At 44.9% G+C, this 22,656-nt stretch overlaps 1 protein-coding gene across 1 annotated transcript in view; it reads left to right on the top strand.

Annotated features, from left to right (window-relative positions):
• Positions 1-7,520: 7,520 nt before the first annotated feature.
• Positions 7,521-22,656, top strand: part of CHADL (chondroadherin like) — a 180,937-nt gene continuing 165,801 nt past the window's right edge. Inside the window, exon 1 of the mRNA XM_068242687.1 lies at positions 7,521-7,588. Within this exon, the coding sequence (XP_068098788.1) occupies positions 7,542-7,588 (47 nt within the window). The 5' untranslated portion in view covers positions 7,521-7,541. The remainder of the gene's footprint in view (positions 7,589-22,656) is intronic.

The following is a 22,656-nucleotide window of genomic DNA, read 5'->3' as shown; positions in this document are numbered from 1 at the left end:
GGTTCACAGAACAGGTATGCAGTGGCAGGTTCACTGAACACAACAGGTATGCAGTGGCGGGTTCACTGAACAGGTATACAGTGGCGGGTCCACTGAACAGAGCAGGTATGCAGTGGCGGGTTCACTGAACAGGTATACAGTGGCGGGTCCACTGAACAGAACAGGTATGCAGTGGCGGGTTCACTAAACAGAACAGGTATACAGTGGCGGGTTCACTAAACAGAACAGGTATACAGTGGCGGGTTCACAGAACAGGTATGCAGTGGCAGGTTCACTGAACACAACAGGTATGCAGTGGCGGGTTCACTGAACAGGTATACAGTGGCGGGTCCACTGAACAGAACAGGTATGCAGTGGCAGGTTCACTGAACACAACAGGTATGCAGTGGCGGGTTCACTGAACAGGTATACAGTGGCGGGTCCACTGAACAGAACAGGTATGCAGTGGCGGGTTCACTGAACAGGTATACAGTGGCGGGTCCACTGAACAGAACAGGTATGCAGTGGCGGGTTCACTGAACAGGTATGCAGTGGTGGGTTCACAGAACAGGTATGCAGTGGTGGGTTCACAGCACAGGTATGCAGTGGTGGGTTCACTGAACAGGTATACAGTGGCGGGTCCACTGAACAGAACAGGTATGCAGTGGCGGGTTCACTGAACAGGTATACAGTGGCGGGTCCACTGAACAGAACAGGTATGCAGTGGCGGGTTCACTAAACAGAACAGGTATACAGTGGCGGGTTCACTAAACAGAACAGGTATACAGTGGCGGGTTCACAGAACAGGTATGCAGTGGCAGGTTCACTGAACACAACAGGAATGCAGTGGCGGGTTCACTGAACAGGTATACAGTGGCGGGTCCACTGAACAGAACAGGTATGCAGTGGCGGGTTCACTGAACAGGTATGCAGTGGTGGGTTCACAGAACAGGTATGCAGTGGTGGGTTCACAGCACAGGTATGCAGTGGTGGGTTCACTGAACAGGTATACAGTGGCGGGTCCACTGAACAGAACAGGTATGCAGTGGCGGGTTCACTGAACAGGTATACAGTGGCGGGTCCACTGAACAGAACAGGTATGCAGTGGCGGGTTCACTGAACAGGTATGCAGTGGTGGGTTCACAGAACAGGTATGCAGTGGTGGGTTCACAGCACAGGTATGCAGTGGTGGGTTCACTGAACAGGTATACAGTGGCGGGTCCACTGAACAGAACAGGTATGCAGTGGCGGGTTCACTGAACAGGTATGCAGTGGGGGGTTCACAGAACAGGTATGCAGTGGTGGGTTCACAGCACAGGTATGCAGTGGTGGGTTCACTGAACAGGTATACAGTGGCGGGTCCACTGAACAGAACAGGTATGCAGTGGCGGGTTCACTGAACAGGTATACAGTGGCGGGTCCACTGAACAGAACAGGTATGCAGTGGCGGGTTCACTAAACAGAACAGGTATACAGTGGTGGGTTCACTAAACAGAACAGGTATACAGTGGCGGGTTCACAGAACAGGTATGCAGTGGCAGGTTCACTGAACACAACAGGTATGCAGTGGCGGGTTCACTGAACAGGTATACAGTGGCGGGTCCACTGAACAGAGCAGGTATGCAGTGGCGGGTTCACTGAACAGGTATACAGTGGCGGGTCCACTGAACAGAACAGGTATGCAGTGGCGGGTTCACTAAACAGAACAGGTATACAGTGGCGGGTTCACTAAACAGAACAGGTATACAGTGGCGGGTTCACAGAACAGGTATGCAGTGGCAGGTTCACTGAACACAACAGGTATGCAGTGGCGGGTTCACTGAACAGGTATACAGTGGCGGGTCCACTGAACAGAACAGGTATGCAGTGGCAGGTTCACTGAACAGGTATACAGTGGCGGGTCCACTGAACAGAACAGGTATGCAGTGGCGGGTTCACTGAACAGGTATGCAGTGGTGGGTTCACAGAACAGGTATGCAGTGGTGGGTTCACAGCACAGGTATGCAGTGGTGGGTTCACTGAACAGGTATACAGTGGCGGGTCCACTGAACAGAACAGGTATGCAGTGGCGGGTTCACTGAACAGGTATGCAGTGGGGGGTTCACAGAACAGGTATGCAGTGGTGGGTTCACAGCACAGGTATGCAGTGGTGGGTTCACTGAACAGGTATACAGTGGCGGGTCCACTGAACAGAACAGGTATGCAGTGGCGGGTTCACTGAACAGGTATACAGTGGCGGGTCCACTGAACAGAACAGGTATGCAGTGGCGGGTTCACTAAACAGAACAGGTATACAGTGGTGGGTTCACTAAACAGAACAGGTATACAGTGGCGGGTTCACAGAACAGGTATGCAGTGGCAGGTTCACTGAACACAACAGGTATGCAGTGGCAGGTTCACTGAACACAACAGGTATGCAGTGGCGGGTTCACTGAACAGGTATACAGTGGCGGGTCCACTGAACAGAACAGGTATGCAGTGGCGGGTTCACTGAACAGGTATACAGTGGCGGGTCCACTGAACAGAACAGGTATGCAGTGGCGGGTTCACTGAACAGGTATGCAGTGGTGGGTTCACAGAACAGGTATGCAGTGGTGGGTTCACAGCACAGGTATGCAGTGGTGGGTTCACTGAACAGGTATACAGTGGCGGGTCCACTGAACAGAACAGGTATGCAGTGGCGGGTTCACTGAACAGGTATACAGTGGCGGGTCCACTGAACAGAACAGGTATGCAGTGGCGGGTTCACTAAACAGAACAGGTATACAGTGGCGGGTTCACTAAACAGAACAGGTATACAGTGGCGGGTTCACAGAACAGGTATGCAGTGGCAGGTTCACTGAACACAACAGGAATGCAGTGGCGGGTACACTGAACAGGTATACAGTGGCGGGTCCACTGAACAGAACAGGTATGCAGTGGCGGGTTCACTGAACAGGTATGCAGTGGTGGGTTCACAGAACAGGTATGCAGTGGTGGGTTCACAGCACAGGTATGCAGTGGTGGGTTCACTGAACAGGTATACAGTGGCGGGTCCACTGAACAGAACAGGTATGCAGTGGCGGGTTCACTGAACAGGTATACAGTGGCGGGTCCACTGAACAGAACAGGTATGCAGTGGCGGGTTCACTGAACAGGTATGCAGTGGTGGGTTCACAGAACAGGTATGCAGTGGTGGGTTCACAGCACAGGTATGCAGTGGTGGGTTCACTGAACAGGTATACAGTGGCGGGTCCACTGAACAGAACAGGTATGCAGTGGCGGGTTCACTGAACAGGTATGCAGTGGGGGGTTCACAGAACAGGTATGCAGTGGTGGGTTCACAGCACAGGTATGCAGTGGTGGGTTCACTGAACAGGTATACAGTGGCGGGTCCACTGAACAGAACAGGTATGCAGTGGCGGGTTCACTGAACAGGTATACAGTGGCGGGTCCACTGAACAGAACAGGTATGCAGTGGCGGGTTCACTAAACAGAACAGGTATACAGTGGTGGGTTCACTAAACAGAACAGGTATACAGTGGCGGGTTCACAGAACAGGTATGCAGTGGCAGGTTCACTGAACACAACAGGTATGCAGTGGCGGGTTCACTGAACAGGTATACAGTGGCGGGTCCACTGAACAGAGCAGGTATGCAGTGGCGGGTTCACTGAACAGGTATACAGTGGCGGGTCCACTGAACAGAACAGGTATGCAGTGGCGGGTTCACTAAACAGAACAGGTATACAGTGGCGGGTTCACTAAACAGAACAGGTATACAGTGGCGGGTTCACAGAACAGGTATGCAGTGGCAGGTTCACTGAACACAACAGGTATGCAGTGGCGGGTTCACTGAACAGGTATACAGTGGCGGGTCCACTGAACAGAACAGGTATGCAGTGGTGGGTTCACAGAACAGGTATGCAGTGGTGGGTTCACAGCACAGGTATGCAGTGGTGGGTTCACTGAACAGGTATACAGTGGCGGGTCCACTGAACAGAACAGGTATGCAGTGGCGGGTTCACTGAACAGGTATGCAGTGGGGGGTTCACAGAACAGGTATGCAGTGGTGGGTTCACAGCACAGGTATGCAGTGGTGGGTTCACTGAACAGGTATACAGTGGCGGGTCCACTGAACAGAACAGGTATGCAGTGGCGGGTTCACTGAACAGGTATACAGTGGCGGGTCCACTGAACAGAACAGGTATGCAGTGGCGGGTTCACTAAACAGAACAGGTATACAGTGGTGGGTTCACTAAACAGAACAGGTATACAGTGGCGGGTTCACAGAACAGGTATGCAGTGGCAGGTTCACTGAACACAACAGGTATGCAGTGGCGGGTTCACTGAACAGGTATACAGTGGCGGGTCCACTGAACAGAGCAGGTATGCAGTGGCGGGTTCACTGAACAGGTATACAGTGGCGGGTCCACTGAACAGAACAGGTATGCAGTGGCGGGTTCACTAAACAGAACAGGTATACAGTGGCGGGTTCACTAAACAGAACAGGTATACAGTGGCGGGTTCACAGAACAGGTATGCAGTGGCAGGTTCACTGAACACAACAGGTATGCAGTGGCGGGTTCACTGAACAGGTATACAGTGGCGGGTCCACTGAACAGAACAGGTATGCAGTGGCAGGTTCACTGAACACAACAGGTATGCAGTGGCGGGTTCACTGAACAGGTATACAGTGGCGGGTCCACTGAACAGAACAGGTATGCAGTGGCGGGTTCACTGAACAGGTATACAGTGGCGGGTCCACTGAACAGAACAGGTATGCAGTGGCGGGTTCACTGAACAGGTATGCAGTGGTGGGTTCACAGAACAGGTATGCAGTGGTGGGTTCACAGCACAGGTATGCAGTGGTGGGTTCACTGAACAGGTATACAGTGGCGGGTCCACTGAACAGAACAGGTATGCAGTGGCGGGTTCACTGAACAGGTATACAGTGGCGGGTCCACTGAACAGAACAGGTATGCAGTGGCGGGTTCACTAAACAGAACAGGTATACAGTGGCGGGTTCACTAAACAGAACAGGTATACAGTGGCGGGTTCACAGAACAGGTATGCAGTGGCAGGTTCACTGAACACAACAGGTATGCAGTGGCGGGTTCACTGAACAGGTATACAGTGGCGGGTCCACTGAACAGAACAGGTATGCAGTGGCAGGTTCACTGAACAGGTATACAGTGGCGGGTCCACTGAACAGAACAGGTATGCAGTGGCGGGTTCACTGAACAGGTATGCAGTGGTGGGTTCACAGAACAGGTATGCAGTGGTGGGTTCACAGCACAGGTATGCAGTGGTGGGTTCACTGAACAGGTATACAGTGGCGGGTCCACTGAACAGAACAGGTATGCAGTGGCGGGTTCACTGAACAGGTATACAGTGGCGGGTCCACTGAACAGAACAGGTATGCAGTGGCGGGTTCACTGAACAGGTATGCAGTGGTGGGTTCACAGAACAGGTATGCAGTGGTGGGTTCACAGCACAGGTATGCAGTGGTGGGTTCACTGAACAGGTATACAGTGGCGGGTCCACTGAACAGAACAGGTATGCAGTGGCGGGTTCACTGAACAGGTATGCAGTGGTGGGTTCACAGAACAGGTATGCAGTGGTGGGTTCACAGCACAGGTATGCAGTGGTGGGTTCACTGAACAGGTATACAGTGGCGGGTCCACTGAACAGAACAGGTATGCAGTGGCGAGTTCACTGAACAGGTATACAGTGGCGGGTCCACTGAACAGAACAGGTATGCAGTGGCGGGTTCACTAAACAGAACAGGTATACAGTGGCGGGTTCACTAAACAGAACAGGTATACAGTGGCGGGTTCACAGAACAGGTATGCAGTGGCAGGTTCACTGAACACAACAGGTATGCAGTGGCGGGTTCACTGAACAGGTATACAGTGGCGGGGTCCACTGAACAGAACAGGTATGCAGTGGCGGGTTCACTGAACAGGTATACAGTGGCGGGTCCACTGAACAGAACAGGTATGCAGTGGCGGGTTCACTGAACAGGTATGCAGTGGTGGGTTCACAGAACAGGTATGCAGTGGTGGGTTCACAGCACAGGTATGCAGTGGTGGGTTCACTGAACAGGTATACAGTGGCGGTTCCACTGAACAGAACAGGTATGCAGTGGCGGGTTCACTGAACAGGTATACAGTGGCGGGTCCACTGAACAGAACAGGTATGCAGTGGCGGGTTCACTGAACAGGTATGCAGTGGTGGGTTCACAGAACAGGTATGCAGTGGTGGGTTCACAGCACAGGTATGCAGTGGTGGGTTCAATGAACAGGTATACAGTGGCGGGTTCACTGAACAGAACAGGTATGCAGTGGCAGGTTCACTGAACAGGTATGCAGTGGTGGGTTCACAGCACAGGTATGCAGTGGTGGGTTCACAGCACAGGTATGCAGTGGTGGGTTCACAGCACAGGTATGCAGTGGTGGGTTCACAGCACAGGTATGCAGTGGTGGGTTCACAGAACAGGTATGCAGCCAGACAGGAACAAGTTAAGCCTAACTAATCTTTCCCTGAGAGACAGTCTGCAGCAGCTCGCCCTACTCTCACTAACGCAGGCAGCACACGAGTGACCGTAATGGCCGCCGCTGCCTGCCTTATATAAGGGGGGGTGGGGCTCCAGGGGCTAGTGTAGCCTAATTGGCTACACTGGGCCTGCTGACTGTGATGTAGAGGGTCAAAGTTGACCCTCCATGTGCATTATGGGGCGAACCGAACTTCCGCAAAGGTTCGCCTGCGGGACGCGAACGCGAACCACTGAAGTTCGCATGGAACCGTTCGCAGGCGAACCGTTCGGCCCAACTCTAGAAACAATTAATATCCTGCTGTGTGGGACATTGTTGGCATGATGCTTATTGGTTGTTTTTTTTTACTTTTCCATTGGTATTACTCAGGATTCTCCACTCATTCCAATTCTCCTTGATGTAACATATTTCTCCAAATTTTGTAACTGTTCTGTTGTAAGCTTAATTCCTGCAGTGTTTATATATTATTCTGTAATCTGTGATACTTTTTTATGCCCTGTTATCTTTAACGTCAATAAAGCTGGCGTGTTAAGCCAAAATCACAAAAACTGATGCACAAGACAGGCAGGGGCCCCAAGATCTGCCACCCTCCGGGACTACCACCCCGCATGCAACACCTAAGCGGAAGCACAGGTGGACCCCAATGCTTACAGCACAAGGGGAAACACCTACAACTCACTCTCAATTGAATGCCACACAAGAGAAGCAAATGCTCACTCCCAGACAACTCTTTGCCAGTAAAATTGGTCCGCAGACAGCCTGTCAGCCAATAAAAAGGTGTAAATACTTGCTACTACTAAGTAGCCACTAAAGTAAGTGATGAAAATGACACCTGGTTATCATCCATTTCAGAAGAAAACATAAAATGTTTTAATTCACATGAATCCAGTCAGCAGCCAAAAGAAGTAGATTTTCTTTAAAGGTATTTGTGACGTGAAATTCAGCACCCTCCTATTTAGCATTCTCAGCCTTGCTCCACCTTTCTTTCCATGTAAACATCTCTTGAGAAGATATGTGAAAACTAGTGAATGCCTCTTGCAACCTCTCTAACTTTTAGCTGGATCACTGCTGAATGGTAAGTAAATCTCTTTCCTAATTTACAAATTCTGAAATGTTCAGTTACAAATGGCTTGTTAATTAACACATAGTCTCTAAAAATTAAAAAATAATAAAGCATACAAATTAATGTTTAAAACAAAAAGTGATCTGTGTGAAGAGATGTATCATTTTGGTATTATATAAAGTTTAATACTGCTATTAGTAGAGCATAAGTACAACAGTTTGAACACAGATAAAATGTGTGATTTTATTTTAATTCTCAAGTCTGATGAAACAACTGATTTAAAAAAGAAAAAAAAAATCCATGTAAAATTGTGGGTATAATAATAAAACAAATAAAAAAATACAAGTATTTGCCCTTTTTCATAGATTTTCAACCTTTTCTTTAAGTAGAAAGTTAAAGAAAAGAAAAAAACATTTCATTTTCTAGCAAACTTGGATTGCATACTGCTTTCAGAAGATACAAGTAGTGTTTGTATGAGAAACTAGAGTACAGGCTTGTCTTTCAGACCACTCATTTCCTTTAGTTGGTGGAGGGACCTTACAGCGAACAAGACTTTCATTCAAGCAGTGGAATGGCAGCAGTGACTGCAGGATAAGTAGATTCCTAACCATGCTGGAAATACTCAAATTAAAAGTTACACTTTAAGGCATGCTACAAAAAACTTATATGAAAGGATTCAAGAAAAATACTGGGTTTTGACATCCTACATAACATTGTATAATAGTGATTCTTTATAACTTCAAGATTCATGGCAGTTTAAACATAAAATAAAAGTGAATTTACATTTAAAATTCCTGGGTTCTTTTGCAAGTTAAGTATTAAGCTTATCAAGGATACATGCTGCTTTTGTGATTTTTGACATTAAATAACATGTTTGGGCTCACAGAATGATAACTTTATATAACCAGCAAAGGATACCACATCTTAAGCTTTATATCCACCCGATGATACTAAAGCGACGGACACAGCGGATCGAATTATTAAGAGCCCTGACGACTCAGGGCAAAGTACCGTGTCGTGTGACGTCATGAGCAGGAAGAGGCATAGCTTAATGACCGTCGTCAAGGAGAGGTCGCTGAACCCGTCAGGTGGTGTGTACGTAGCTTTAGGTTTATCTTGTATGTTTGCAAATTTTCTGTTGAATGCTCACTGTCTGAGGGCTGCAAAATTGCAGGTTCTTTGCGATTGCCAAAAAGTGCCTGCAATTTAGCAAATCGTGTAAATGCCGCAATTTCACTGTGATTCCCGCAGCGATCGCGAATTTAGCTTATGTAGCCACTGATGCGATTACTCTGGGATCGCTCCCAAAATGCTGCAAGCATTGTTTTGCTATCCCAACTGGAGTAGCGATTGGCAAATGTTGCAAAATCACTCCTAGTGGGTCGCAGCCCTTTCACTGACCTGGTGGTTAGATGAGTGGAAAAAGGAAATATATCAAATAATAATAATATAAGCAATACATGGCAGTTTTTGAACACTACTCAACACTTGTAATCGGCCACAAGGTGTTCATTAGGGCTGGTTTAAATAAACACTTGGGGGTAGTAAACAAAAGTCAAAATACACATACACACGTCATACTTACCTCCATTGTAGTCTACTCATCAATCTCTTTATCTGTGTTCTGTTTGTCCACTGTGATCAATGGAATTCTCTGTTTTCTATTTTGAAAATTGGACATTACCCCATAACAGCAGGGATGAGCAGAAACTACGCCAGTGCGAATTTACGCATCGTAGTTCGCATCTACGCATCGTAGTTCATAGGCGAAGTTTCAAAACTACGCTTACAAATTTAAGCGTAGCGAAGTACCGCTACGCGTAGCTTACGCCCACTATGCGTAGTTAACATATGTAATGCATAGTGAACTACGAATGCGTTACTCGCGTCTAATTTTCCGCATGCGATTGTATGCATACAAATTTACGCATTGGAAAGGGGAATGTACGCATAGAAGGGTTCCCAGTATATGCATTTATAAAGAAATTAATGCGTACAATTTTCTGCATACGGGCATAAGTATCCGCATACACTATGCTCCGCACTTTTGCACATTGCGTATTTTAACGCGTATTCTATGAAATGCATACGAAGCGAATATTTGTTTTCGAAGCCGTAGTTTGGCGAAGCGTAATTGCGTAAAACTACGTGTATTTCCAGCGTAGCGAAGTTGGCTGACTACGACCTTCCCTGCATAACAGCTTCCTGGTCAACACACTGTTAAACTGTAATATCACCCATGTGAGCCAGTTGTCCTTTCAGTTATAACAGACTGACAGCAACTGATATATAACTGACAGCCACTGATATATTTCAATTCCAACAAAATCTTGTCAGGACTAGAAGGAATCATTGTAAGAAGAAAATGGTGAGCTTCTGGGAGGAACTGACGGCAAGGTAAGTATGTAATATTAATTTGCAGGTACATCCTGTGTTTATTTTAAATAATTTTACCCTGTTCAGGTTCCCTTTAATCATGCCTAAAAAACACTGTTGAGTGTGGGAATTATAGCACACAAACACCCAGAGATAAAAGTGTTTCTTAACACTCCCCCCCCCCCCTACTTCTATGTGTTTGATAGCGAGATGCGCTATTTTTGAGAGTTCATGCTCAGACTTTTAAATAGGGACATCACAAAACTTTGGTTACAGTTATTGCCTTATATAAAAATAAAATAACTATAGGCCTCTGAGGAAGCCCCTTTCAGCCACAACATATGTACATGCGGATGAACAAAACTGTGTTTTTATGTGCTACTTATGAACAAAATTAAAGGTTACATTTTATTTATAAACTTATCACAATGGAAACACATTGGTGTTGATTCATTAAACCTCGGTAATAATACCATGCACGCACAGCATTATTACTGTTACTTCCTCGTGTAAGTACCGCGAGATATGCTAGTAGCATAACCCGCGGTACTCCAGCTGCGTGACAATTATTACTCTACCCCTTGTTTTCTTCTTTTCTCCTTTCTTCTATTTTTCTGTCTCTCTCTCTCTCCTTAATACTTTTCTATTGCTCTTCCTTTTTTTGACCCTTATGCAGGGATGCTCATCCGGATCCGGGTACACGGGTAAACCCGGGTATCCGACCATTTTTCCGCTATCCGGTCGGATACAGATTCCGGATACCTGGGGCCAGATCCGGATAGCTCTGTGCGGGTATCTGGCTGCATAATCCGGATACCCGCGGGTACCCGTGGATATCCGATGGATATCCGGATCTGGGTACTGTAAGAAGGGAGATGATGTCATTGAGCCAATCAGAGGGCTCCCAGCCAATCAGAGGGCTCCCAGCAGAAGCCCTAGCAACCAATCACAGAGGGGAACTCTGGCCAGCCCCACCTGACCTCATTGAGCCAATCAGAGGCCTACCAGCCTAAGCCCTGGCACCCAATCACAGAAGAGAACCCTGGCCAGCCCCCCTGTGTAATAAGGAGGGCTGGCATGATGAGACAGATCGTCCTTGCTTGTGTGGCTGGCTTGTGTAATAAAATACAAATATTTATTTTTTATAAAAAAGGTGGGCGTGACTAGGGATGTTGGGGGTGTGGTTAGGGGGTGTGGCCTGTGTCCCGGTTTGTGAAGTTTAAATGTTGGGAGGTATGGCTAGTGTAATTGTTTGATTTCATTCACTCAGTTAGGTCCTGTCTGTGTCTGTGTGTGCTGTGCAGGCCAGCAGGACAGTATAGGTTAGGGAATAGGATTACTGTGTTATTGTATTGTATTATATAGTTAGTTAGTACTGCAGTTAGTTGTTAGAGAGAGTAGTACTGAGTTAGCTTACTACAGATTACTGCAGTGCTGCTGTGCTGAACATTGTCAGTGTGACAGTTAGACAGATAGTGTGCACTGTCTGTCCTCTACTCTGCGGTGTGTCACTCCATGCTGATTTGTTTTAAAGTCCAACCCCGATTTCATTAAAGTAAAAGTACCCCACATCATCTGGTGACATCATCACATATACGTTGTACTATGTCTGCTGGCACCGGCAGCCGGGGGAGGGGCAGCAAGGGCAAGAGGACCGGGAGCAACATTACGCCCACCCTCAGAAGGTCTGCCGTGTCAGTGTCGACCCCAGTGGGCAGCCTACCTTCATTCAGCGAGCTTTTTGCTCTAGGCGCCATGATTCAACTCAGGGCTGTTAGCCGCAAGGAGTTTGAGGAGGATGTTCTGGGTTTTGAAGAGGGGGGGTATGATGTTGATGATGGGATGAAGGACCGTGACTACCATCCACAGGATGGGGATGTCAGCTCTGACTCTGAGGAGGAGGATGCGTCGGTGGTTTTGGCACGGAGGATCAGCATTGCAGACAGTGGCCGTGGAATGCGGGACCCACCCCATCCTTCTGCCGCTACCACCAGCCGCACCACTCAACCCCCAACCGCCACAGGTAGAAAAGCCGCAGCATCCCATTCAGGCTGCAGGGGAATCTTCACCTCCCCAATCTGGTTTTTCACTCTGCCCTCATTGGACAGCAAGTTTGCCATATGCAATGTGTGCAAACTACAGATGAGCAGAGGTTGTGACCCCTACAAGTATGGCACCTCCAGCTTCATCACCCATCTGGCCAAAAAACATTTGGTTGAGCATGAGGAGTTCAAGAGGCTGAAGCAAGCTGGCGCTGGCTCCCACCGCAGCGGTGCCACAGGCCACTGCTGCTGATACCACCACGTATATTCAACCCAAAACACAATTCTGGTGTCATTTTTTGGAGGTGTCTGGGCTGAAAATTGTCATGTCCCAGTTGTGCGATTGGACTTTGGACACAATGTGTCTAGAACCTAGTCTTGATGTTAATGGACAGCTGTTTTTTTCATTTTATGTCCACCAAATAATAATCTACATAGTTACATAGTTACATAGTTATTTTGGTTGAAAAAAGACATACTGTACGTCCATCGAGTTCAACCAGTACAAAGTACAACTCCAGCCTGCTCCCTCACATATCCCTGTTGATCCAGAGGAAGGCGAAAAAACCCTTACAAGGCATGGTCCAATTAGCCCCAAAAGGGAAAAATTCCTTCCCGACTCCAGATGGCAATCAGATAAAATGTCTGGATCAACATCATTAGGCATTACCTAGTAATTGTAGCCATGGATGTCTTTCAACGCAAGGAAAGCATCTAAGGCCCCTTTAAATGCAGGTATACAGTTTGCCATAACGACTTCCTGTGGCAATGCATTCCACATCTTAATCACTCTTACTGTAAAGAACCCTTTCCTAAATAAATGGCTAAAACGTTTTTCCTCCATGCGCAGATCATGTCCTCTAGTCCTTTGAGAAGGCCTAGGGACAAAAAGCTCATCCGCCAAGCTATTATATTGCCCTCTGATGTATTTATACATGTTAATTAGATCTCCTCTAAGGCGTCTTTTCTCTAGACTAAATAAACCCAGTTTATCTAACCTTTCTTGGTAAGCGAGACCTTCCATCCCACGTATCAATTTTGTTTCTCTTCTCTGCACCTGCTCTAAAACTGCAATATCTTTTTTGTAATGTGGTGCCCAGAACTGAATTCCATATTCCAGATGTGGCCTTACTAGAGAGTTAAACAGGGGCAATATTATGCTAGCATCTCGAGTTTTTATTTACCTTTTAATGCATCCCAAAATTTTGTTAGCTTTAGCTGCAGCGGATTGGCATTGAGTACGATTATTTAACTTGTTGTTGATGAGTACTCCTTCAAGTTTGATGTCCCCAACTGTATCCCATTTATTTTGTAAGGTGCTAGACCATTGGTACGACCAAAATGCATGACTTTACATTTTTCAACATTGAATTTCATCTGCCATTTATGTGCCCATACAGCCATCCTATCCAGATCCTGTTGCAATATGACACTATCTTCCTGAGAGTTGATGATTCTGCAAAATTTTGTATCAACTGCAAAAATAGCAACATTGCTCACTACTGCATCTACTAGGTCATTAATAAATAAATTGAAAAGCACTGGACCCAGTACAGATCCCTGTGGGACCCCACTGCTAACAGTCTCCCATTTTGAGTACAATCCATTGACCACAACTCTTTGTTTTCTGTCCATTAGCCAGTTCCCTATCCATGCACACAGACTAGTGTTTCCCTTTAAAAAAACATGATGCTACATGCATCATTTACCCTAAAAACCCTTTTTAAAGCTATTTAAAGGGCACTTCCGGTTTTTCTATCCAGATACCCGAATAGGTCGGGTACCCACGGGTAATTTGGTCGGATATCCGAAATCACTCGGATATCCGCAAGGTCGGATCTGGATATTTGAATCGGATCTGGATATCTGGGTGCCCAGATCCGAATCCGGCGGGTTTTAAAAAGTACTACCCGAGCAACCCTGCCCTTATGGTCCATAAGTAATGAATATGGTTGAAAGCCTGAACCCTGTGTAGTGTCTCACTAGTTACTGTCCATCATTGTAAACATGATGCTTAAAGCGAGCATAATGAGGTTTTTTTGACTACTGGTACATTTTTCAAGTTCGTGTGTTTCACCTATGATGCATGCGAAATGTTGTAATTGTTTAATATTGCAAAAATTCAAAAAACTTTTTGAAACAAAAAAATGTTAATGGATATTATGCTAAGCATAGCATTGGTTCCTATGCTATCCAAAGGTATGCATCTCACATCCCTCTGTGGAATAATCCTGCCCTTCATGAATTTACAACTATTTCTGATCCTTAGTTTTGGATACAGGAGGGCATTATAATACATAAAATATAATTAAAGATGGAGGTCTATTAGATTTTTTAGAACTCATAAGTGCGCATGGTATACCAGAAGTACAAAAATTCCGGTACCTACAATTAAAACATACTACAAATGGATAGGAGGCGCCCCTGGATGCAAAAGATACGTATATATATACGATAAGAAACTAAAACTTCTTGCCTACCTTAAACAAGGAGACTTGCGCTTGATAAAAAAATAATATATTTATTAGGACAATCAGCACTTCAGACAACGCGTTTCGCGGCTTAACCACTTCGCCGCCCAGGTACAGTATATCTATGCCCCTTTTAACTTCATTTCCCCGCCCGGGGCGTAGATATACGCAACCAAGCCACTACTGCCGTTGACCTCGCTCCCGCGCTCGTGCACCCCGCCAGCCGCTCGCCTGGAGATCAATTAACGTGAAAACTGTTCCCGTTCGTTGATCTAAGTCCCTGCAGCAATGATCGGCATGCTTCCATGAGAAGCTGCTCAATCATTGTGAAAAAAGAGTTTCCCAGCCTCATTACACTCCCTGTAAGCGTACTTCCTACGCTTACAGGACGCAGTCACAAAAAATTACCGTGGCCATCTTGTGGCCAAATGGTAAAACTACATCCAAAAGCATTTTTCATTTATAAATACATAGTTTTACATTATAAATTAACTCATTACCTCCCACACTCCCCAATTTTTTATTTTTTTTTTTGTAATAAAAAAATTACAATAAAAAAAATACATAAATAGTTACCTTAGGGACTGAACTTTTTAAATATTTATGTCAATAGGGTATAACACTGTTACTTTATAAACTATGGGCTTGTAATTAGGGATGGACGCAAAACTGAAAAAAATGCACCTTTATTTCCAAATAAAATATTGGCGTCAAACATTGTGATAGGGACATAATTTAAATGGTGTAATAACCGGGACAACTGGGCAAATACATTTCATGGATTTTAATTACAGTAGCATGCATTATTTAAAAACTATAATGGCCGAAAACTAAAAAATAATGATTTTTTCCCCAAAATTTTTTCCTATTTTTCCCATTCAAACACATTTAGAATAAAATAATTCTTGGCATATTGTCCCACCTAAAGAAAGCCTAATTGGCGGTGAAAAAAACAAGATATAATTCATTTCATTGTGATAAGTAATGATAAAGTTATAGACGAATGAATGGAAGGAGCGATGAAAGGTGAAAATTGCTCAGATGCTGAAGGGGTAAATCCCCTCAGTTGAATCATTTCTACTTTTACTAGGTATGCCCCTTTAGGATACTCTTATTACCCATACGCTTTGAAAGCTAAATGCTTCAGTTTTATATATTTAATATATGTTTTTTAATGTCTAGCACTAATTTTAAATCTTGTTTTGGACACTATAGGTGGGTATTCAATATACCAGTATAATGCAATACTTTTTTACACCCCACTCAAACGTCACAAGCCTATTAACTTCTGAAAGATGACACAGCCATTAATTTAGACCATGCTATACACATAATTTGATGGATGTTTTTTTAATGTTTCTGTGAGAAAGCACGGAAAAGCAGCCGCTTGCTCTCAGAGCAAGGCGGCTGCTTCCGCATCCTGCATGGCGGCGCGGCGTGGAGGAACCGCCGCATGCCGCATAACCAGCGGTGAACGCGGAGAAGCCGCCGCGTGCAGTGCGGCGGCTCCCGCGGCAGGCATCAGGGACAGTGCTGGTGTGGCTGGGACTCATAGCCCACCGGGGTTGAGAGTGACGCGCGCGCGCGCAGAGAGGCAGGCCCTATATGGCAGCCAGAAGAAGGTCAGCTGACTGTGCGGGTCAGCTGACATTTCCATCGATCCTCATTGGTCCAGCAGTTAGGGGAAGTACTGGAGAGTCCTCTTGTATATATACTGCTGGCTGTTCACTTGCCGTTGTCTGGCGTTGCAAACACAACGTGCTAGCACTCAGACCCTAGTCAGATCCTAAAGTGTGCCGGGACCAGCTGGAGCTGTAATCCTACACTTAGCTAGATTCTGTTGATAGCTTAAAGTACTAGTTTGATTGTGATATCTGTTATGACCTTTTGGCTTGCCTGACTATCTCTGTCTCCTGATTCTGTACCTCGATATTTCTGATACTCTGTTGCCGAACCCCGGCTCGCCTTAAGACTCTGCATCTGTCTCCTGATTCTGTGCCTCGATATTTCTGATACCCTGTTGCCGAACCCTGCCTGTTTATCAGACTCCGCATCTGCCTTCTGAATCTGTACTTTATCTGTCTGTGTGTTTACGACCTGGCTTGTCCGACCTCGAGAACCGACCTTACTGTCAGAGGCGGTACCCCAGTCCTGTTAGTGACACCTCCCCCTGAGTGTCACTATCAGAGAGTCCTTCCTCTCTTAGCTTGACTCCTCCCTCCTAGGAGAGTTCAGGCCTTCGGAAGGAATCCATGCAGTACTCCTTACTGCCTTGAGACCTCGGCCTCTTAGTGTTACAGTTACACCAATCACTACACTCTAGTCAGGTGTCCAGAGGTTAGCTAGTATATCGGATTATCGGTGATACTGCAGATCATCTATAATCTGGTATATATCTGTATTCCCAGTGATACTGCAGATCACCGGTAATCAGATCCTCTCTGTGCTACACCGTTCGTTACAGTTTCATTATTGATATATATGATAGATAGAATATGGGATGCAGCTATATTAAGCGCCAACGAACATCTATCACCAGAACTCTAATTGCATTCTTTTTAATGTTTTGGATATATTATGGCATTTTTATATAATCTGTGATTGCCTTCATCTAATTGTATGTGACCTGTGATAACTGATAAGTTGTATATATTGCTTTTGATTGATAAGTCGTATTGTTATATACGGTACATATTGCATATGATTATGTGATTCCTGAGCACCTACTTTGTTTATTTATAAGCACCCTAATTGACCTGAAGAAGTGGTTTAAGCCGCGAAATGCGTTGTCTGAAGTGCTGATTGTCCTAATAAATATATTATTTTCTTTATCAAGCGTAAATCTCCTTGTTAAAGGTAGGCAATAAGTTTTAGTTTCTTATTGTGTATATACATGTATCTGTTGCCTCCAGGGGTGCCCCCTATCCTTTTGTAGTTTGTATATAACCCTACCTAGTTGGGACTTCACTACACTTCAGTGAAGTGAAGATTTTTCTAAAGGAGCAGCGACCGACCCTCTGAGAGACCAAGTGGGGGCGATACTTCCCCACATGCCCAGACAAGTGGTTCCCTCTTTGAGCAACCATCACTTGTAAGTATATATTATCCTTACTTTCTGCCAATCACCAGATGATATTACACCAGAATGGGCTCCTGGTGTCCTTGTGTTTTTTTTCCGTTCTTCTAGTTCCTACAATTAAAACATGCTTTTTATAAACAGTTCCCACAAGCTCCAATTACCCTCCACCAAAACCCCATCATTGACCAGATCAAAGAAGGTCCAATCAGACATCATATAGGGATACTATATAAAACCTTGCTGGAGTATAATGCCCTAGAACTGAAAAATCCCTCTAGAAGGAAATTGGAAACCGAAGGGATAGAGATCACAGGCGAAAATTGGGATGATGCTCTAGCAATGGTTAAAAAACTACACCATGTGTGAGAGAGCGTATAACACAACTATATATATTGCACCAGGCCTATCTGACACCTACCAATGTGTAAATACAAACCTGATGCCACAGACGAGTGTTCTAAATGCCAAATTGCCTATCCCTCTTTTAATCACCTCATACAGAAATGCCCAGTATTGACTTATTACTGGAAGCAAGTCATAAGGTTCCTACTCGACAAACTGGCATGTCCAATGAATAGTGACCCCATACAGTGGTGTAAAAAACTATTTGCCCCCTTCCTGATTTCTTATTCTTTTGCATGTTTGTCACACTTAAATGTTTCTGCTCATCAAAAACCGTTAACTATTAGTCAAAGATAACATAATTGAACACAAAATGCAGTTTTAAATGATGGGTTTTATTATTTAGTGAGAAAAAAAACCTCCAAATCTACATGGCCCTGTGTGAAAAAGTGATTGCCCCCCTTGTTAAAAAATAACTTAACTGTGGTTTATCACACCTGAGTTCAATTTCTGTAGTCACCCCCGGGCCTGATTACTGCCACACCTGTTTCAATCAAGAAATCACTTAAATAGGAGCTATCTGACACAGAGAAGTAGACCAAAAGCACCTCAAAAGCTAGACATCATGCCAAGATCCAAAGAAATTCAGGAACAAATGAGAACAAAGTACTGTAATTGAGATCTATCAGTCTGGTAAAGGTTATAAAGCCATTTCTAAAGCTTTGGGACTCCAGCGAACCACAGTGAGAGCCATTATCCACACATGGCAAAAACATGGAACAGTGATGAACCTTCCCAGGAGTGGCTGGCCGACCAAAATTACCCCAAGAGCGCAGAGAAAACTCATCCGAGAGGCCACAAGACCCCAGGACAACATCTAAAGAACTGCAGGCCTCACTTGCCTCAATTAAGGTCATTGTTCACGACTCCACCATAAGAAAGAGACTGGGCAAAAACGGTCTGCATGGCAGATATCCAAGGCGCAAACCACTTTTAAGCAAAAAGAACATTAAGGCTCGTCTCAATATTGCTAAAAAAACATCTCAATGATTGGCAAGACTTTTGGGAAAATACCTTGTGGACCGAGGAGACAAAAGTTGAACTTTTTGGAAGGTGCGTGTCCCGTTACATCTGGTGTAGAAGTAACACAGCATTTCAGCAAAAGAACATTATACCAACAGTAAAATATGGTGGTGGTAGTGTGATGGTCTGGGGTTGTTTTGCTGCTTCAGGACCTGGAAGGCTTGCTGTGATAGATGGAACCATGAATTCTACTGTCTACCAAAAAATCCTGAAGGAGAATGTCCGGCCATCTGTTCGTCAACTTAAACTTAAGCGATCTTGGGTGCTGCAGCAGGACAATGACCCAAAACACACCAGCAAATCCACTTCTGAATGGCTGAAGAAAAACAAAATGAAGACTTTGGAGTGGCCTAGTCAAAGTCCTGACCGGAATCCTATTGAGATGTTGTGGCATGACCTTAAAAAGGCGGTTCATGCTAGAAAACCCTCAAATAAAGCTGAATTACAACAATTCTGCAAAGATGAGTGGGCCAAAATTCCTCCAGAGCGCTGTAAAAGACTCGTTGCAAGTTATCGCAAACGCTTGATTGCAGTTATTGCTGCTAAGGGTGGCCCAACCAGTTATTAGGTTCAGGGGGCAATTTCTTTTTCACACAGGGCCATGTAGGTTTTGAGTTATTTTTCTCACTAAATAATAAAAACCATCATTTAAAACTGCATTTTGTGTTCAATTATGTTATCTTTGACTAATAGTTAACGGTTTTTGATGAGCAGAAACATTTAAGTGTGACAAACATGCAAAAGAATAAGAAATCAGGAAGGGGGCAAATAGTTTTTCACACCACTGTACATTGGCCTTAATTCACTAAGCTTATCTCCTGTTTTTAATAATGTTTCTATAGTTATCACCATGGTGATGAGGCATGTAGTATTCAGGAAACATTTTACCTCAGGCAAACCTAAAGTTAACTCTTCTGTCTTTAAGTTAACTCTTTCAATCCTTAAAATAACTCCAGAATTCTAAAGTTAAAGACAGGCTGTTGATTAACTGCATGTGACAATAACTACAGAGGAGGTAACTTAACTACAGAGGAGGTAAATTAACTACAGAGGAGGTACCTTAAGGAATGGAGAGATAAGATAACTCTCTCACTGTGTGGAGGTAAGTTTTCTCTTGCCGTATTATCTCCAGCATGATCTTAGTGAATTGAGGCCATATGTCTCTTATTAGTAATACAGGATGCAAACACTAGTGCACATGACAGGTAGGGGCCCCAAGCACTGCCACTGCTCGGGACCCTAAAAAAAACAGCATGTAACACAATAAGGAGGCGCAGGCAAGCCCTAGAGCTGCCACCATCAGGAACATGCCTCCACTACTCCTTCAACTTACCAAACACCAAAGAAAGTGCTCACTGACAGACAGCACTCTGCCACATATATAGTCTGCAGACTGCTTGTCAGCCAATAAGAAGTGCAAATACATTACACCTAGTCTGCAGTACTTAATTAAGCAGAGACTGTGCAATACAGCCAATCGTTAGAGAGGGCTTCAGTCGCATATAGACAAAGGCTATGTGACCAGCAGGGGGCACCATCGTGCAGGAATCTCCCTCTCATCCACCACCCTCCTAACTAAACTGTATAAGGAGCTACAAATGAATTAAAATATGCAAACACCAGTGCACATGACAGGTAGGGGCCCAAAAAAACAGCATGTAACACAATAAGGAGGCACAGGCAAGCCCTGGAGCTGCCACCACCAGGAACATGACTCCACTACTCATTCAACTTACCAAACACCAAAGAAAATGCTCACTGACAGACAGCACTCTGCCACATACATAGTCTGCAGACTGCTTGTCAGCCAATAAGAAGTGCAAATACATTACACCTAGTCTGCAGTACTTAATTAAGCAGAGGCTGTGCAATACAGCCAATCGTTAGAGAGGGCTTCAGTCGCATATAGACAAAGGCTATGTGACCAGCAGGGGGCACCATCGTGCAGGAATCTCCCTCTCATCCACCACCCTCCTAACTAAACTGTATAAGGAGCTACAAATGAATTAAAATATGCAAACAATAGTGCACATGACAGGTAAGGGCCCCAAGCACTGCCACTGTAGTGTAGTGTAGTAATACAGGATGAAGACACGTCTGCCCTGCTTAAAAATTTCCTCTCCGAAGTGCTTATATGGCACAGCAGGAGGTGGCGTGCAGATGGCTAGCGACCCTCACTGCCCCTGCTGACCAACTGGATCCAAAGGGTAGACAAAACGTTACCATATAAGAAACTTATGTACACTCACAGGGATGTCAGCTAAGTTTCGTCTCATATGGGACAAATGGAAAGAATGTTGAACATATATCATCCTCCCCAAAACCCCAATAATAGTATTAGTCTTTGACATATATAACCTGTACTTTTAACTACATATTAACTGTTGCTTCATTATGCTTTGCTGTGCTAACAGTAGGAATAGACGTGATGTGCCTAGATAATTTGCATTACCAACCTCAGATCCATTGTCTCTGTAACTGTACAGTCTTCCTTACATAATGCAATATGCCATTGTTGATGTGTCAAACTAAGTCTTTTTATTATTAGGAGCAAATCCTCTCATGTTTGTCAATAATTCTGGATCCTAAATTGTTTACTTGTGAAAATGTATAATGTTGTAAACTGACTATTCTCCTTTTCACCAATAAAGCCAATGTTTTTGTTTAAAAAAAAAAAAGCATAGCATTGGTTCAGACTTGGCCGTTGCAAACTGATCTGTTTCTTCAGATCCAATGAGAAGAACACAGGCTTGTGCAGCACACATTAATTACGGACACTGCAGATACTGTGGATGCTGACAGAAACATTGAGATCCTATGAGAACAGACAGCATCCGATCTCACTAGGCTCTTTGACGTACACGTTCCTGCATGTATCCTGTTTTTTTCTACCTTCTGCCTTCATCTGTCACCTTCACATTCAGCCTTCTTCTGTCACCTTCTCTATTGTATTCTGCTGTCATCTGTAACTTTCTCACCGTTGCCACTTCTGCGCACCAGGGTAAAGCGCCACAAAATTGATGGGAGCACGAAAGAAGCATACTGCTTGGACACCCCATTGAATTGAAACAAACCAATTGAAACAAACCAATTGGAATCCTCCCTCCCCAGGGTGGATTCCCATTGTTTCAACCCAATGGGGAGCCCCAGCAGTATGCTTCTGGCATGGCAGAGAAGCCCGAGCAGAATGTGGCGACGGATGAACATGGTGCCAGTGTGACCGGCTGTGATGGACATGTGACAGACCCTTGTATCCACAGAGACTACACTTGGTAAGCACCATTGTGCATCCTTCATAGTGTGAACAGCTCCTATAAAGCCTCTATTTATATTGACATGGTCAAAGAGGTTTTGGCACTTAGGAGCACGCAGGTGCTCAGTATACTTTAAGTCCTGCAGAAAGATTGGGGCACCACAGCTAACATTCACCCCATGTGTAAAAACTGACATGTTATTACATTTTGTTACAATATTTCAGAGATCTTCTGTGATAAGAACTATCTTATGTTCTGGACTATAGTCTTCAAAATTAGAACTTTCTTTTAAAATGCAACTTGTAAAGTTCCTCTAAGACCATGCACATAATTCAGAGTGAGTTATACATTTTCCATACAGATATCGGAAATATCATGGGAAGATGAAAAATGTTGACTGTGTCCAAGCAGTGCTAGGCTATACACTAGGCAA

This window comes from Hyperolius riggenbachi, chromosome 6, assembly GCF_040937935.1.
Source record: "Hyperolius riggenbachi isolate aHypRig1 chromosome 6, aHypRig1.pri, whole genome shotgun sequence".
In the NCBI taxonomy this organism is placed as follows: Eukaryota; Metazoa; Chordata; class Amphibia; order Anura; family Hyperoliidae; genus Hyperolius; species Hyperolius riggenbachi.
The sequence above is the reverse complement of the archived record's forward strand: the minus strand, read 5'-3'. Positions and strand labels throughout refer to the sequence as shown.